Below are 19,689 nucleotides of genomic sequence, written 5' to 3'. Positions count from 1 at the left end.
GTCAGATTATTTAAAGGAAAGCTTTTACATTTTCAGAGTGAGTGAAGAAGTCAGGAGAGAGGAGACAGAAGTGAGGAAGAATTGCAGGATGTAACTTAATGGTGTTGAAAGAAAAACAAGGAGAAAGTAAAGAACTGGTTGAAAAGGAAGAAGGTGCAACTGATTCAAGATTTAAAGAAACAGTTGAAGGAGTAAAGAGAAACACACAGAGGCAGCCCAGGCGTCAGGTGATGGAGAGACATGAACACATTCAAAGCAGGAGGCAGAAAAAACTGTTCAGGTCTGACTTCCACCTGCATCTAGATGAATTACTGTTCTGTAAATATGTTTAAAGGCACAATCTGTTATCCAAACTAAAGGACATCCTAACAAACAAAAGTCAAAGCACAAGATTCAAACCTGCTATAAAAGGACTTACAGATGTTTTAACACAGGTACTAACACTACACAACAACTCTGTTAACATGATGTTTTCTTCAGCTGTTAGAAGGTCGTTGACCTCAGTAACTGTTGTAAACACAGCACTAAAACTGACACTTTCAGTTATTAGGAAACAAAATGCTGATTCATCTGATTCATTTATAAGTCAAACTGTTGTCTTGATTTGGCTTTAAGTTGAAACAAATTAATTCCCCATCAGTCACTTTTGTTATGTTGTTATATTACAAACATTGATCTATATTAAGGACCATATAGAGGCTGAGAATCCAGATTTGTTTTTCAGATAGAGACTGATTGGTCCATCTATCATCCATAAGGCCTACGTTTATTTATGTGTTGTAAATAAATACTGTTAATATTTATTTATTTATTTAAATACATATTAACAATATTTATTTACCTATTTTTTGTGCACTTGTTTCATTTCAGCTCAGTGTAGAGAAATACAGCGATACAGACAACCGCCTTACTGCGTATCTATGACGACACAGTCGACACCGCGTATCCGTATCTGTGACACGCCTGCTCCGTAACATAACTAGTAGTTTCAGGGGGCCTACCACCCCCCCTGAAAACAATCCTAGTAGAAACACTGTCAATCATTATTATTAAACGTCAGAAGGATGATCAATAATTAATCTATAGAGCTCATATTGAAACAGACTTTACAAAGTGCTTCACAATTCAGGATCAAATGAAAAGATCATTAACAGGGAAGTAATGGCTGGAATAAAATTCATAAATTGAATCATTTATATGTTGACACTGTTTGGATGCTTTAACTGTTTGTTGGTCTGATTTCTATGTTCACAAACAAAATGAAAAGTAAATTATTATCATTTTTACTCTGACAAGTGACTTTTGTGGATGTGTAACAGTTAAAAAGTCATTTTAATAATTCTTATTTCCAATTTGTGTTTGTGAATTTTATCTCAACGAGGAATTTTTATTCATTAATGTTTCCTGTGGAAATGACCTTGCTGCACATCGTCCCTTCTGTTCCTCACAGAGCTGTTTTGCATTGCTGAGGGTAAGTTGTGTGGAAAAATGCTGCTGCGATATTTTATTGTTTTCTATGGAAATTGAACCGTTTATGTTGTAACATTTAATGCATATTGTTTACTGTTAATACTATAACTTTAACTAGCTGTTTCATGTTGTTTTGACTGTTAATATGAGTTTTGTAGATGCTTTTGTTTAACTTTCTTGGTGCCATTTGTATTACAGCAGGCTGCCCTGCGTCATGTAGTCAACGTAGAGCTGCAGAGATTTTAGCATCTATTTCCTGGTGTAAATTCTGTTATTTTGCATGTTTAGGAGCAGATGTGCAGGAGAGACCAGAGGGTGATTCATATGTGTTACATTGTCTTCTGCAGGAGCAAATAAAGGCTGGAAACCAATCCTTTGAGTCGTCTCGTTACATGTCCTTACCACATCTGTCACACATGGACAAGTGAAAGATAAATTTACTTGTCTGAAGGACAAGTGCCTCAAAAAGTTAATGTGGAGCCCTGCATGCACACCTGTCACCTGCTGTTTCGGTTCATGTATGTGCAGCAGTGGAACGTGTAAAAGGGCTGAGTGAATATAGATCAACTGGTGTGGTGATTAATAAATACTCTCTCAGCCAGTCACATCACTGGTCTCATAGCTGTGAAACACTTGTGCCAATCACAGTTAAACGTGATAACGACAGCTCAACAAACGGAAAGCTTTTCCTCAGGAAATGTCTGGATGGTTCAGAGCGTCACGACATGAACACACATCACCACAAATCTGCAGCCAAAGACAGATGGAGCAGTTTTTTCATCAGTTAATATAATAACAATAGAAATAAAAAAATTAAAAAAATGTATTTGGTGAAGCTGTTTATATGATTATAGCCCATCGGACTGATGCTATTTCAGCAATAATTATAGCCTAATGTATCTCACCTCGTACACGGTCACATAGTTTAGTGATTAATGATACACAACAGCGTTTGCATCGTAATGTGTCTCAAAGATAAAACATGAGACGCTACTTTGGCTAAAAAAAAAAAAAAAAAAAAAATTTGAAAAAGAGGCTGATGAGCCCCGCTAACCCGACGTCTCCTTCATAAAAAAACAGAATATCGAGTTATAACTGACCAGTCTGATGAGTGTAGAGGTGTGTGTGTTTCTACTGTAGCAGCCTGGTATCATCAGGAGATTTAATGAAGGTAAACACAGTGAACGGTGGTGCGTAACGGCACTGCGCTCTGGCGCAGCACTTCTCAGAGGCTGCAGATTTATCAACATATCAGTCCTGCTGACTTCAGATACTGCAGGGATTTAATGAAGTGAAGGAGAAGCTTTTCATACAGTATAAACAGCTGTGGACAACAGATACTGTAACAATCACCCACATTCATTTATACATCACTGCACACTGATTTACTGACTTTCCTGCTTTAACCACATTAAACCTTATTTTCTGTGCACATGTTGGTTGGAGAGTGTTTAACTGAAATAAATGATTTATATTTGAAGCATTAATCTGTTGTTGCAGCACGTCTGCATCCAGTAGACTATTTAGTATGAAACACAGGCGCCTGATACTGTATCAGTAGCCTATGTGACGCTCACAAAAACAAAGGGATTTTATGAGGATGACGTATGACTGCAGCGTTCTACTATAGTCATACGTCATTGTTACGTTTTAACAAAAGCTGACATTTTTGATCTTTGAGCACAAAATTAAGTAATTTGTCCACAAATATTTGGTGAACATTGTGGCTAATCAACATGGTCAGAAAATGACCAATGAAAAATATGAAATATCTCAAAAATGCCAAAATACACTGGAGGGAGGCTTTAAATAGTATTTAAATGTTTGAAAACAACATTTGAATGTGTAAATCTGAAGGAGATTTTACCTGATAAAAATCATCCTTATGTCTGCAGTTTAGTGTCACCACAACTTTCACATCATATTAATCTCAGCACAGAAGTAAGAAATGGTGTCTGACCTCAGAGTCTCCAGTCTACAGTCTGGACTCTCCAGAAAATCAAAGGGCAGCTTTGTTCTTGAACTGTTGAGACTCTCGTTGTCACTTAGATCAAGCTCTCTCAGATGGGAGGGGTTGGACTTCAGAGCTGAGAGCAGAGAAGCACAGCTGATCTCTGACAAACTGCAGCTCCACAATCTGAATAAAGAAGAAATCATGTAGTGTTAGAAGCAGATTACATGGGTGCAAGAGCTCCGTCTACAGACGGATTTCCATCAAATGTGAATTATTTGTTCCATCATAGTCTGTTTATTTTTACCACTGACACAAAAAAGATTTTACTCTGCCACCACATTTCTGCTTTTTTCACTTTGTACATGATTAAACGGCGAGGGAAAGAGACATTCGTTGTTCCAGACATCAACGCTTGTTCCAGCTTCCTGCGGTTGTTTATGCATCGGTTTATATGTCTGTTTTCTCCAAAATAATCAAAGGTATGGCAGTTTTATTTAATGTGCACTTATTTCTCTGTAGGGATGGGTACCGAAACCCGGTATTAAACGAGCCCCGAGGATAAATTATTAAAGACTGTAGTACTGATAAACTCCGATGTTACCAGTTCTTTTATCAGCACTTTTTAATGTTTTGGTGTAATTTATTCTCAAACTGCAGCCTCTCCTCCACACACACACGCACACACACGCACACACACACACACACAAACAAAAACACACACACACAAACACAAACACACACATACACACAGCAAAGTCAGTGAACAGCAGATCACATGTGAAGTGAAGATTACTCGAGTTGACGACAACTACGCTCGTTACTTCTTAAGTGCAATAACACCTTAGCGAGTAAAAAGCCAATACTCTATCAATACACCTGATCAACAAGCATAAACATGTAGAAAAGTGATATTTTCAACTGCTCTGTCCGCAGTCTCTCATCCACCGCTGCTATGTTTTACGCAACCACAGCGCGCTAGCTGGGCTAATAGCTAATTGTTAGCAACAAGCTAAAACTAAAGCTGTCTGTATGTAGTCTAACTGTTTAGCTTAGTTTGCCACCAATCTTCAAATTTGGCTCATTCTTGTAAACTCAGCTGCTGGCTGAGACAAAGCAGCCTCTCCATTCTACCAGCGGTACCTGCAGCAGTCAATCACATCAGCAGCAGAGGGAGGAGGAGGAGGACAGGAGGAAGGACTGATACTGACTGATGTCTGTCGTCTTCTTTCTTTCTAAACTTCACTCAGTATTTTCATGTCAGGAATATTATTTATTTTATTGACATTTTACATTTGTTTCCAGAGATATTATTGAGTTTATAAAGTGACTTTGCTGTTGTAAACATGACTGTTGCTGCTCTAGAAACAATGTTTAGTTATATTTATAATATAAATAAATTCTAAACCTGTTCTGAATGTATTCTTTTTTTAAATCAATATATTTTTTAAAAATCAATTATTTATTAATGAAAAAGAGCAGATAAGAGTATTGATGAAGAACCAAACCAATAAGGAGGATTAATAAGACTATTGATTGTCATGTCAATATGAAAGTAACAAGAATTTTAACTTTTTTCTTTTACTGACTGATGTAGATTCTGGTTGCCTTCAACGTTGATAAAGATAATAAGTTCAGATATTTGTGTTATTTTTATTCTAAAATATAGTTGAATAGTTAAAATAAGTAGGCCTACAAGTGTTTTGTCAGTAAGGAGAGAAATAGCATACTTTATGAAGGTAAAATATTTTATTTTATACTTTTCATGTATAAATTGGTGCCTTTGCCAGGAATAAAAATCATGACCAGAATGCACCAAATTGCATCATTTAAAGAAAAGATTGTGCAGGGGGGGCATGCCTCCAGACCCCCCGAGGTGACTTCACACCTCGGCGCTTGTCGTTGGACACCAGTTGAAAAAAGTTCAGTCAAAGTTTTTTCGTCACCAGCATCCATGAGATTATTGTGTTTGCAATCATTCAATGTGTCATAATCTGTTCAGAGCTGAAGAAGATTTAGAATGAACAAGTTTAGAAAATGGAAACTCCAAACACCTGAACCCAACAGGATGCAGGTTAAAAACTGTCAAATACAAACAGTGAAAAAGAGCTTCATTAATATTAATGACAACATGCTGCTACTTCAATAAACACACAGTGACTTAAAAGTGAATTAGCCAGTGCAGCTTTTTCATGTTATATTAAATATGAAGACCAAAAAGATGCTCAGTGTGGATGGGTATAAAGTCTATGTGGTCACAGATGTTTTACTGTTATCAAAATTGATTTAAAATAAAGATCTGAATGTTTGAAAGTATGTTTTTAAATTGTTAACTATGGTTTAAAATTAAATAATTAAAGCCCCACTCCAGCCAGTGTTACTTCCTGTTTAACTGTTAACGTTCTTTCTCAAACAGAGAATGGGGGTGTGGTTAATAGTGGGACGTAATCCATTACCATGGCAACCAGATTGCCATTCTAGCGCACTGGTGATGTGTCAAAATGGTAGTGATTTTATAGCCTAACCTGTCCACTTACTACAGCATCAGCTATATAGACTAGGATATATATACATATATATATATATATACACATATGCCATGTCATATAATGACTCATCACTTTGTATTTCTCTTTCTATGTTCTAGGGATCTGCCACTACAGCTGACGTTGAGAGGACAATCTCCATACCTGCAACTCCTTGTCTGATACTGCTTGGTATGTTTACATCATTAGACAGACAAGCCACAAAATGTTCTATTAAAGCATAATGCAAAACTCTTGTAAAGACATATTCTCATCTCGTTTGTTATAGGAATGCACTGCTGTTTTTTAAATTCAACTTCTCTTAGTTGCAGAACTATTGGTTGGTCAATACATAAAGAATTTATTTGAAAAAAACCATGAATGATATTTTTGAAAGAAACAACAAACTGTTGAATGTAATGGTTTACATGGTTTACTTTCTGAATCCAAAATCCAAATGATGCAAAAGTCAACTAGTGTTTTTGAATATTATCTGAAGAAACACATGGTTTAGAGAAATTAGCACAACTGACGATATCTGTTTTTTCAAGTGGACTCTTCACATGGTGCTACACATGTTGCTGTCTGTGTGACCACGGCAGGAAACCAAAAGCTCCTCTGACTGTACCATGGTTGTATTAGCATCAAAAAACCACAGCTGTTCTTCTTTCTGTCACAAGCCAAACAAGATGCACAAATTTATATCACAATAACTATTCTGTAACCATTAAAACTTCACATCTCTGCATGTTACTGTGCTACTATTGTTATTGGGGGCAGTTGAAATGAGAGGCAGTAACTGTTAGATAAATATTGATTCAGGGTATAAACGGACAGAATATTCATTTTGGATTTAAAAAAAAGTTTCTCAAGCAGTACTACACATGGCAAAATTCTTTTTTAGCGCTCAACACAATTCATTTCAAACATAGACCAAAAATCCATGAATTTGACAGGAAAATTCTTCTAAGTTTCAGGTGAAATGGCAGGAAGCTGTATTCAGCGCTGGATGGTCGGCCTTGAGGGCCACATCATATGTGAGGGGATCCAGCCCACCTTCCTGACGGGGCTCGCTGCATTATTTTACACCTTCTACACCTTTAATCTCCGATCCCAAGAAGAGGCAGCATGCACACTCCAATTCATCCAAAGGTTCGATACTTTCAGTAAAATCTGTATTTTTCTCATCTTTTCCATACATGCTGTTGCACATCGATACATTTGCTGCATTTTATTGTGTTGTTTATCTGAGTGAGTTACACAACTTGATTTTCACAGTGTCTGAAGAACCATTATCATTTTTCAGATGCTTTGTTGGAATAAACCCTGAGAGAGGCACCAAGACTGGACAGAGAAAAGTCTTATCAAAGAAAACTGGCAAAGTCACCAACAAAAACAAAACAACAGTTGATCCACATGAATCCACTCTGCTGAGGAAACTGATGGACTTCAAGTGAGACTTCATTTAATATGGTGAGATTACTCAATCCCATTACTCGCTTCTATTTATCAAAACACCAGCTGGTCTCATTCGTCTAATTCTTTCTCCCTCTCAATCTCACTCACACTCACACAAACACAATCACAAAAAGAAACACAGACAGACAGACAGACAGACAGACAGACACACAGTCAGAGGGCTACCAAGGCTGGATTGGGAGAACTGGTGTCTTTGACTGGGCCATAAGTCATTAACTAACTCACTCCCCTGCCATCGCCCAATACTTGGACTTCTGCACTTAACCGTGTTCCTTGTTAGAGCCTGACATACAGTTCATATTTGGACATGATGTAACATGTCTGCTGCTGTTCATTATATTTTCATTTATATTTCAACTGTTTTTGACAGACAGCATTATATTGACAAAACATCTTTTATTTATGTAATGTTCATCTTTTTATTTGTACCACTGATATGCCTTAAGGCTGGACAATATCTCCAGTATATTCAGATGTTACATGATACAGAGCCTGATATTATCTGAGAGTTTGGTTGTAATTCTGTGATGTAGCTCAGTTGTCTGTAACTGTTGCTGCTCCACAAAGCAAGGTTAGTAAGTTTACCACATGACTTTAAAAATGGTAAAACTGCTGAAATTTGGTTTGTTATCATGAACTTGAATTGTGAATCATAATTGAATCATATCCAAATAGCTCATTCAAATGTTGCTTTACAGATTCAAAACACTATCATGATGATGTCATCTTTTCACACTTATCTGCCTAACTTTCTAATCCTGCTTTGTGGAACAGTCCTCTGGTTAAAAGCTGCTTAACAGCAAGTGATGCAGTTTTATTCAACTGAACTGTTCTGTTCTGGTCACCTGCTTTGGTTTTCTAAACACTCTTTCATATTTTAAATATATTGTTAGTCAAAAAAGGTGATACTGTATAGTTGATCATGTCAATATTTCTGAGCCTAAGTGCCTTGTACTACTATTTCCATCAAAAAGCCAAAGACAGTTTGAGAGAGAACGCTCTGTTTCAGCTTTTTGTTTAACATGCAATTGTTCTGCATGTGAACTTTCCAACTTTATATTCAAATAAAAAGTAAAGTGCAATAAGAGGCTGTGTTTTTTTCTCTTACATTGTAATTACATGATTGAAATATCAGTGATTTAGCTCTGTTCTTCATTCCTAAAGAACATTTTGTTCTGGTTTGCATTATGTGCTTGTAGCCAGCTTTGGACAGAGATTTTATGAAGAATGACAACCAGGTCTATTAAAACCTTTTTCTTAACAAAAGTGTCTTTAATTGTATGTATTGTGACTATTCCTATGTGTTTAACCTGCTAAGTCAGTATTCATTTAGGATAAAAAATAAGTTTATTAAAATGTTTGTAAAAAAAACAAACAAACAACTAAATAGTTCAATCAAACAAATCTGTCAACTGTAAGATACTGTAAAAGAAAAAAAAAGTTATATTAATAAAGCAATGAAAAACCAGATCATACTGTATTTTTCATTAACAGCATGAAACCGTAAATTTTAGTGACAGTAAAAAAACGTTAATTTTACAGTAACTTAATGGCAACCCTGCTGCCAGTTGTTGAATGTTTTTACAGGAAGTTTTAACAGTGTGTGTGTGTAGAGGTGTGTGTGTTTCTACTGTAGCAGCCTGGTGTCATCAGGAGATTTAATGAAGGTAAACACAGTGAACGGTGGTGCGTAACTGCACTGCGCTCTGGCGCAGCACTTCTCAGAGGCTGCAGATTTATCAACATATCAGTCCTGCTGACTTCAGATGCTGCAGGGATTTAATGAAGTGAAGGAGAAGCTTTTCATACAGTATAAACAGCTGTGGACAACAGATACTGTAACAATCACCCACATTCATTTACACATCACTGCACACTGATTTACTGACTTTCCTGCTTTAACCACATTAAACCTTATTTTCTGTGCAGATGTTGGTTGGAGAGTGTTTAACTGAAATAAATTATTTATATTTGAAGCATTCATCTGTTGTTGCAGCATGTCTGCATCCAGTAGACTATTTAGTATGAAACACAGGCGCCTGATACTGTATCAGTAGCCTATGTGACGCTCACAAAAACAAAGGGATTTTATGAGGATGACGTATGACTGCAGCGTTCTACTATAGTCATACGTCATTGTTTTAACAACAGCTGACATTTTTGATCTTTGAGCACAAAATTAAGGTATTTGTCCACAAATATTTGGTGAACATTGTGGCTAATCAACATGGTCAGAAAATGACCAATGAAAAATATGAAATATCTCAAAAATGCCAAAATACACTGGAGGGAGGCTTTAAATAGTATTTAAATGTTTGAAAACAACATTTGAATGTGTAAATCTGAAGGAGATTTTACCTGATAAAAATCATCCTTATGTCTGCAGTTTAGTGTCACCACAACTTTCACATCATATTAATCTCAGCACAGAAGTAAGAAATGGTGTCTGACCTCAGAGTCTCCAGTCTACAGTGTGGACTCTCCAGAAAATCAAAGGACAGCTTTGTTCTTGAACTGTTGAGACTCTCGTTGTCACTCAGATCAAGCTCTCTCAGATGGGAGGGGTTGGACTTCAGAGCTGAGAGCAGAGAAGCACAGCTGATCTCTGACAAACTGCAGCTCTTCAATCTGAATAAAGAAGAAATCATGTAGCGTTAGAAGCAGATTACATGGGTGCAAGAGCTCCGTCTACAGACGGATTTCCATCAAATGTGAATTATTTGTTCCATCATAGTCTGTTTATGTTTAAAGATTTTACTCTGCCACCACATTTCTGCTTTTTTCACTTTGTAAACGATTAAACGGCGAGGGAAAGAGACGTTCGTTGTTCCAGACATCAATGCTTGTTCCGGCTTCCTGCGGTTGTTTATGCATCGATTTATATGTCTGTTTTCTCCAAAATAATCAAAGGTATGGCAGTTTTATTTAATGTACACTTATTTGTCTGTAGGGATGGGTACCGAAACCCGGTATTAAACGAGCCCCGAGGATAAATGATTAAAGACTGTAGTATTGATAAACTCCGATGTTACCGGTTCTTTTATCAGCACTTTTTAATGTTTTGGTGTAATTTATTCTCAAACTGCAGCCTCTCCTCCACACACACACACACACACAAACACACACACACACAAACAGCAAAGTCAGCGAACAGCGGATCACATGTGAAGTGAAGATTACTCGAGTTGACGACAACAACGCTCGTTACTTCTTAAGTGCAATAACACCTTAGCGAGTAAAAAGCCAATACTCAATCAATCAATCAATCAATACAAGTCTATGTGGTGACAGATGTTTTAATTTGATCAAAATTGATTTAAAATAAAGATCTGAATTTTTCAAAGTATGTTTTTAAATTGTTAACTATGGTTTAAAATGAAATAATTAAAGCCCCACTCCAGCCAGTGTTACTTCCTGTTTAACAGTTAACGTCCTTTCTCAAACAGAAGGCTCAAACCCAGTGAAAGCGATAATTGACGCACGTCAAATGATGCTCCTATGGCACACTGCAGGCATCAGATTTGAAATTCCAACCACAGAACCAACAGTTGTTCTTTGTATTAACCACTGCATTAGTTGGATGTAATGAATGAATGAAAAGGAGAAATGCAGAGGAGGAAAATGAAACTGAAACTAAGAGTGTCTGTGTCCACAGTAACTCATCTGTTGATTGTTTGATGGTTATTTATTTGTGCTTGAAAACGTAAGTGCTTTTAAATAATCAAAATATAACGTTTTATTTCTCTCATTCAGAAGTTTTGTTCTCACTACCGCTCGCTCTCCTCACTCAACCACCGCCGTGCTATCTCTCTCTCTCGCTCGCTTGCTGGTGCTCTGCTGGATCTCTCTCTCTTTTTCGGCTGCAGAGAAAACAGCTTTGGTCACTGGGTTCTCATTTGACCCTCAAAAATCGAAACAAGGCCATTAAAAACAATAGGTGTACGTCAAAACCATGGATGTATTATAAGAGCTTAATAAGCTATGGCGCAGCACCTCTCATCACAACGTCCATATTATATTAATCTAAACACAGAAGTAAGAAATGGTGTCTGACCTCAGAGTCTCCGGTCTACAGTGTGGACTCTCCAGAAAATCACTCAGCAGCTTGATTTCTGAATCCTTCAGTGTGGAGTTTCCACTCAGATCAAGCTCTCTCAGATGGGAGGGGTCGGACTTCAGAGCTGAGACCAGAGAAGCACAGCTGATCTCTGACAAACTGCAGTCCCACAATCTGAATAAAGAAGAAATCATGTAGCATTAGAAGCAGATTATTCTGCTTGAAATCATTCAGTGTTTCATAATCTGTTCAGAGCTGAAGAGGGTCTAGAATGTAGAAGTTTAGAATATGGAAAGTATGTTCTTAAATTAACTATGGTTAAAATTAAATACTTAAATGGTATTTAAATGTTTGAAACAACATTTGAATGTGTAAATCTGAAGGGGATTTTACCTGATAAAAATCATCCTTATGTCTGCAGTTTAGTGTCACCACAACTTTCACATCATATTAACCTCAGCACAGAAGTAAGAAATGGTGTCTGACCTCAGAGTCTCCAGTCTACAGTGTGGACTCTCCAGAAAATCACACAACAACTTTGTTCCTGAATCCTTCAGTCTGTAGTTGTAGCTCAGATCCAGTTCTCTCAGATGGGAGGGGTTGGACTTCAGAGCTGAGGCCAGAGAGGCACAGCTGATCTCTGACAACCTGCACCAACTCAATCTGAATAAGGAAGAAATCATGTAGTGTTAGAAGCAGATTATTCTGCTTGAAATCATTCAATGATTCATAATCTGTTCAGAGATGAAGAAGGTTTAGAATGAACAAGTTTAGAAAATGGAAACTCCAAACACCTGAACCCAACAGGATGCAGGTTAAAAACTGTCAAATACAAAGAGTGAAAAAGAGCTTCATTAATATTAATGACAACATGCTGCTACTTCAATAAAGACACAGTAACTTAACAGTGAATTAGCCAGTGCAGCATTTTCTTGTTATATTAAGGTTTTAATTCCGTAGCTCTGACACAGTCAATAGACTAAATCACTGAAGAAGAAAATACGTGTTAATAGTAAGATACTCAGTGTGGCTCAACATAACATCATTCTCATGTCTGCAGTTTAGTGTCACCACAACTTTCACATCATAAAGCAAAAAAAAATCTTTTGACTGAATTTTTTTTCAAGCCACAGCCAGGTCATATTCCCCATCTGTAATTTGTAAAACATGTTACATTACTCGACACCTGCGAAACAAATGACACAAGATGTAAAATTATGAGATTTCAGGAGTACAACTCCTATCACTGTCCGACCAAAACTCACTGAAATATAGAAACAAACTTTCATTGTCGTAATCAAAAGTTGCGTCTGGCCACATAAAACCACTAGTAATGGCTACTGCAATGTCTCTGGGTCATTTTGAGTCGATTACAGCCTTTCTGCATCCACTTTCACAGTAAGCGGGACAGATAAAGTCAGCCATCGGCTAAGCCTTTCATGCGAACACACGGTCTACGTCTCCATCTAGTGGTTGAATCATAGTACTGACACAGATTTAGTCAAAAGCAATTGATAGTGGAGTTTGTGATGATTGATTAAAGGCCTAAACCGTCCAAATCGACCAATGGTTTCCGGAGATATTGATGCCTATTGCTCACTAGCTGAGATCGTTACTCAGATTATATTAAGATTACATTACATTTGATGTAATTACAAATAACTTATAAGGAAAAGTAAATTTTTCTCCACTAAAACTTCTCTAACTTTGCTCTGCTTCACCTTTTTAGCATAATTTTTGGGACAGGTAATGTTCACATGTTGTTTTATGGTTTACTAGAGGTTTTGGGCTGCAACTGCATAATTTCAAAGGGGATATTTACTATAATACTATTAAGTTTTTTTTGTTTTTTTTTTAAGGTGGAAATGAAATTTTTCATTTATGCCATGTTCCATCTTCATTTACTCTGACCCAGTAACATCTATAATGATGCTTACACCTCTGCACAAATCTCACAAGTGTTACCTTTATTATGATATAGAAATTGCTCATATAAACCTTGTAGTTGCAGAGATATACTGTATTCATAATGAGTATGCCATTTTTGAGCAGGGGCCTGAGTCAGAGGCCTAGGGCTTAAGAGGTTAATTAGATCAGACTAGATGTGTTGGACAAATCTAACAATTAATTAACATTTAATCAAAATTGCTGCAGCCTTCAATGGCAAATAACCCGTAACTTTATCCTACAAATCAGAATCATCTTTATTGGCCAAGTATGTTTACACATACAAGCAATTTGACTCCACTTTAATGGCTCTCAATGTTCTTACACAGAATAACAACACAACAACCCAGAAATATACACAAGGAATGACTATATACAGGTGAAACCGTTTCTGTGAACTGTAAACAGGATTGAAATAGTGTAAAGAAGTGAAGAGTGCGAGGAGTGATGAGATAAATATTAAATGGTAAAAAAATGATGTTACTTTATATACATATATTAGGCTGTTATGTACAGTATATTCAGCCTGTTCATACACCCGCCGAGCGCACAGGCCAACAGTTAGGTCTACAGCCTACAGAACACAATTAAACATCTATCTGCATGTTATTTTCTTTTAATAATAATGTGTAATTTACTTGCAATTAGTAGGATAAACGTGAACTTGCCCAGTGCCAGGCTAACGTTAGCTGGCCAACTACCATCTGTAGCAAACCGTTATTTATCTGACCATCGTTCATGTTTTCACTGTCACTGACTCGTTTTCACTGATTGAACTTTCAACAACAATAATATGAATCTTACCGTTTTTATTCCATCATGTTGAATTCCGACGTTTGTTCTGTCACTCAGAACTATGAGCTAAAGTTGAGCAATGCTCTGTGTTTAGATATTCCGCGCTGTCTGTGTCACGTGATGATCATGTAAACAATCCCATTGGCTACTGAGATGTGACAATCTACAAGGAACAACATCTGGTTGATGCAGCTCTCACTTTTTTTTTTTTTTTTTACACCATCACAAAAAACAGAATGAATGGGAAGTCTCTCTCTCCCTCTCTCTCTCTCTCTCTCCCTCTCTCTCCCTCTCTCTCTCTCTCTCTCTCTCTCCCCCCCCCCCCCTCTTCCTCGGACCTACACTGATGTCACAAAAGGCCTCTACGGACTCCAAATGATGGAAATCCATCATTGCGATGGACAACTTTAATCCCTGGAAAGTTATTTGTCCACAAATATTTAGTTAACATTGTGGCTAATCAACATGGTCAGGAAATGACTCAGAAAAATATGAAATATCTCAAAAATGTCAAAATACACTGGAGGGAGGCTTTAAATAGTATTTAAATGTTTGAAAACAAAACCTTATTTCTGCAGTTTAGTGTCACCACAACTTTCACATCATATTAATCTCAGCACAGAAGTAAGAAATGGTGTCTGACCTCAGAGTCTCCAGTCTACAGTGTGGACTCTCCAGAAAATCAAATGGCAGCTTTGATCTTGAACTGTCCTGACTGGAGTTGTCACTCAGATCCAGTTCTCTCAGATGGGAGGGGTTGGACTTCAGAGCTGAGAGCAGAGAAGCACAGCTGATCTCTGACAACCTGCAGCTCTTCAATCTGAATAAAGAAGAAATCATGTAGCATTAGAAGCAGATTATTCTGCTTGAAATCATTCAATGTTTCATAATCTGTTCAGAGATGAAGAAGGTTTAGAATGAACAAGTTTAGAAAATGGAAACTCCAAACACCTGAACCCAACAGGATGCAGGTTAAAAACTGTCAAATACAAAGAGTGAAAAAGAGCTTCATTAATATTAATGACAACATGCTGCTACTTCAATAAACACACAGTGACTTAACAGTGAATTAGCCAGTGCAGCTTTTTCATCTTATATTAAGGTTTCAAATCTGCAGCTCTGATACAGTCAATAGATTAAACCACTGAAGAAGAAAATAGACATTAACAGTAAGATACTCAGTGTGGATCAACATAACATCATCCTTATGTCTGCAGTTTAGTGTCACCACAACTTTTACATCATATTCATCTCACAGGGATTACAGCAAAAAAAAACAACAACTTTTCAGTGAATTTTTTTTCAAGGTGCAGCCAGGTCATGTTATTCACCTGTAATTTGTAAACCTATATTACTTGACGCCTGCTAAACAAATAACACAAGATGTAAAATTATGAGATTTCAGCACCACTTCACACATAATCATGGAGCTCTTTTTGACTAGTCCTTGGATCTTGGGCTACTCTTCTGACTAATTTTCTTACTGCTCAGTCAGCAATCTTGTGAGGAGCTCCTGTGTGTAGCCAGTTGATGGTGGAGTGAAGCTGCTTCCACTTGCAGATAATGGTCCCAATGGTGCTTATGGGAACATTTAGGAGTTGAGAAATCAGTCAGTAACCTGTGCCATTCCTGTTGCTCAACAATCTTGTTGTGAAGGTTTTGGGAGAGCTCTTTGCCTCTAATCATCATGAGATGGTTCTTGCATGACAGCTTGGTAACAAATAATATCTTCACAGATGTCTAACCCTTTTTAAAAGAGTGGAAGTGCTAACAGCCACATGCACTAACCCAGCTGATTGTAATTAGCACAGGTAAGAGGACTAATTAATGGAATCACCTGGTTCAGTGCTTTTTCTTACTGCCTGTTCAATACTTTTGTCCTGTGTCTTAATTTCATATGAATAGCTGCACTGAAATATGTCTCCTGAAAAAAGGTTGATGTGTTGAATACTTATTTCCCCCCACTGTACATTTATATTTTCTTATTAATTAATGATTATTATACACGAGATTAAGGGAAGACAACGCACCTGAAATAATTATATTTGTTCCGACTGATTACATGAGTTTGCCTAATTTGCATAATTTCATATTAAAAATTAAAGGTTATAATACAGAAATATATTGGATGAGAGCGTATATTACTAAGTTTCATTTTGATAGAAGAACATGGATTATTTTGTCCTTATTCAACTGTGGTGCCTTAAAACACATCCACCCTCATCCATGTTTAGGTTATTAAGAAATTTCACATAGGCTTGGCTATTCTGCAAATTGAGCCTACAGGTATAGAAAAATAGATGATATAAATTAGGAATGTCAATGATTCATCGATTATATGTTAATTGCCATTAATAATTCAACCGATTGAGTTACAGGTGTTTCTGGTGACCGCCCGGAAGGGCCGCACAAGCTGTAAAACGAACGCACCTCCCTGCCTTCCGACGAAGAAAAACAGTTGCAGACTCGCAGTGAGCCTCAATCTGCTCACTGTGTCGTCTGGTTGAACTCTGAAGCATAAAGCTGTTAAAACTCCACGGAGTTGTTGTCTGGCGGCTGTGCGGTTTAGCTATCTGAGGCTCATGCTAACGCTAAACTAACATGTTGAACAGAAGCAGCTGCTCGGTTAATGCAGGCTAAGAGCTGACTGTCAGACAGCAGGACTCAAATTACACATGCTTCCAACAAAATCAACACAAAAGTGATGAAGTGTCTAAGCGACACTCCCCTGATCTGAGTATAAATGCATTTTAGCGGTGACAGTAAATGGACAGATAAAGTCACAGCAACAGTATTGTTTCGTCCCCGGGACATCCGTCCAGCTGAGCAGCTGTTTCCAGCAGCTGGACTAACGTTAGCTACAGTAGACACACGTCACTCCATCATATAGATCAGGTCTGAAGATTGTTTTATATAAAACTAACCAGATGATGTCTGTTGTGGGGAGATTGGGGTAACCTGTTTCACATTTACATTGTTACACTAAAATGCCCACTGTACCAACAAATTATATACATTTATTTTAGTCTAAAATACAAAATGTGTGACATTTCACTCACTATTGTATATCTGAGCAGGCTGCAAGTTATATACTGTAGATAAACACCTTCTATACCCTACTGTGTACTACTACTGTACTGTACATAAAGTAACACCATTTTACCATTACCTATGTTTGACACAAAATAAGAGTAGACTACATTAGGAGTTAAAAGAAAAAAATAAGCAAACACCAGGTTACTTAAATGATAAATAACACAAATAATGACTTAATTTTGAAATTACAGAGCTCCCGTCTGTTGCTATTCAACAACTAGCCGTCAATATCCAAAGCATTAAACACAGCAAACAGCTGCACAACTTCCAGCTTCACTAGAGGACAGCCCGAGCGCCCCCGCCGGCGGGAGCAGCGCTGCCGTCGTAGAAGCAAACGCGTCACAGGGCATTTAACACAGAAGAGCATAATCACACCACGTACCGTTTTGTTCAGAAGAAGCTCGGCTAGTAAGCTAGCGTAACCATTTCTACCTAAACGAAACACAAGTCAAACACCAAGCAACTGTGAGCGTGTAACAAAAAGCGCCCCTGATATCTTTCATTTCACGCTATCCACACACACATCACATGAATCCTGAGATTTCAGATTCCAGCAATATAACTCCTATCACTATCCGACCAAAACTCACTGGAAAAAACGTCCAAGAAATATAGAAAAACCTCCGTTTTTACATTAACAACTACAAATTGTGTCTTACCTTTGCTGTTTTTGTAATCAAAAGTTGCGTCTGGCCACATAAAACCACTAGTAATTGCTACTGCAATGTCTCTGGGTCATTTTGAGTTGATTACAGCCTTTCTGTATCCACTTTCCCAGTAGGAAGGACAGAGTGAAGTCGGCCATCGTCTAAGCCTTCCATGCGAACACACGGTCTATGTCTCCATCTAGTGGTTGAATCGTAGTACTGACACAGATTCAGTCAAAAGCAATCGATAGCGGAGTTTGTGAGCTTTGATTAGAGGCCTAAACCGTCCAAATATGGTCCAAATGGACCAATGGTTTCCGGAGATATTGATGCCTATTGCTCAGGTTAGCTGAGATCGTTGCTCAGATTACATTAGGATTACATTACATTTGATGTAATTACAAATAGCTAATTCGGAATTTTTTCTCCACTAAAACTTCTCTAACTTTGTTCTGCGTCACCTTCTTAGCATCATTTTTGGGACAGGTAATGTTCACATGTTGTTTTATGGTTTACTAGAGGTTTTGGGCTGCAACTGCATAATTTCAAAGGGGATATTTACTATAATACTATTAAGTTTTTTTTGTTTTTTGTTTTTTTTAGGTGGAAATGAAATCTTTCATTTATGCCATGTTCCATCTTCATTTACTCTGACCCAGTAACATCTATAGTGATGCTTACACCTCTGCACAAATCTCATACGTGTTACCTTTATTATGATATAGAAAGTGTTCAATAAACTTTATAGTTGCAGAGATATACTATATTTATTATGAGTATGCCATTTTTGAGCAGGGGCCTGAGCCAGAGGCCTAGGGCTTAAGAGGCTAATTAGATCAGACTAGATGTGTTGGACAAATCTAACAATCAATTAACATTTAATCAAAATTGCTGGAGCCTTCATTGGTAAATAACCCGTAACGTTATCCTACAAATCAGAATCATCTTTATTGGCCAAGTATGTTTACACATACAAGCAGTTTGACTCCGCCTCAGTGGCTCTCAATGTTCTTACACAGAATAACAACACAACAATCTTCAGAAATATACACAAGGAATGACTATATACAGGTGAAACCGTTTCTGTGAACTGTAAACAGGATTGAAATAGTGTAAAGAAGTGAAGAGTGCGAGGAGTGATGAGATAAATATTAAATGGTAAAAAAATGATGTTACTTTATATACATATATTAGGCTGTTATGTACAGTATATTCAGCCTGTTCATACACCCGCCGAGCGCACAGGCCAACAGTTAGGTCTACAGCCTACAGAACACAATTAAACATCTATCTGCATGTTATTTTCTTTTAATAATAATGTGTAATTTACTTGCAATTAGTAGGATACAACGTGAACTTGCCCAGTGCCAGGCTAACGTTAGCTGCCAACTACCATCTGTAGCAAACCGTTATTTATCTGACCATCGTTCATGTTTTCACTGTCACTGACTCGTTTTCACTGATTGAACTTTCAACAACAATAATATGAATCTTACCGTTTTTATTCCATCATGTTGAATTCCGACGTTTGTTCTGTCACTCAGAACTATGAGCTAAAGTTGAGCAATGCTCTGTGTTTAGATATCCGCGCTGTCTGTGTCACGTGATGATCATGTAAACAATCCCATTGGCTACTGAGATGTGACAATCTACAAGGAACAACATCTGGTTGATGCAGCTCTCACTATTTTTTTTTTTTTTTTACACCATCACAAAAAACAG

The 19,689-nt window shown here is 37.3% G+C and overlaps 1 protein-coding gene across 5 annotated transcripts in view; it reads right to left on the bottom strand.

Moving 5' to 3' along the window:
• The window catches only part of LOC121891796 (NACHT, LRR and PYD domains-containing protein 12-like), a 98,212-nt gene that overhangs the window by 56,411 nt on the left and 22,112 nt on the right, over nucleotides 1-19,689 (bottom strand). For 4 of the 5 annotated variants that reach the window (XM_042404368.1, XM_042404371.1, XM_042404367.1 and 1 more), the window contains exons 9-13: nucleotides 14,868-15,044; nucleotides 11,969-12,145; nucleotides 11,480-11,656; nucleotides 9,877-10,053; nucleotides 3,431-3,607 (exon numbers count right to left, since the gene is read on the bottom strand). In XM_042404368.1, coding sequence (XP_042260302.1) covers nucleotides 3,431-3,607; nucleotides 9,877-10,053; nucleotides 11,480-11,656; nucleotides 11,969-12,145; nucleotides 14,868-15,044 — 885 coding nt within the window. The remainder of the gene's footprint in view (nucleotides 1-3,430; nucleotides 3,608-9,876; nucleotides 10,054-11,479; nucleotides 11,657-11,968; nucleotides 12,146-14,867; nucleotides 15,045-19,689) is intronic. The other variant, XM_042404372.1, reaches the window with a different exon arrangement.

The sequence above is a fragment of the Thunnus maccoyii genome, chromosome 24 (assembly GCF_910596095.1).
Source record: "Thunnus maccoyii chromosome 24, fThuMac1.1, whole genome shotgun sequence".
Taxonomy (NCBI): domain Eukaryota; kingdom Metazoa; phylum Chordata; class Actinopteri; order Scombriformes; family Scombridae; genus Thunnus; species Thunnus maccoyii.
The sequence above is the reverse complement of the archived record's forward strand: the minus strand, read 5'-3'. Positions and strand labels throughout refer to the sequence as shown.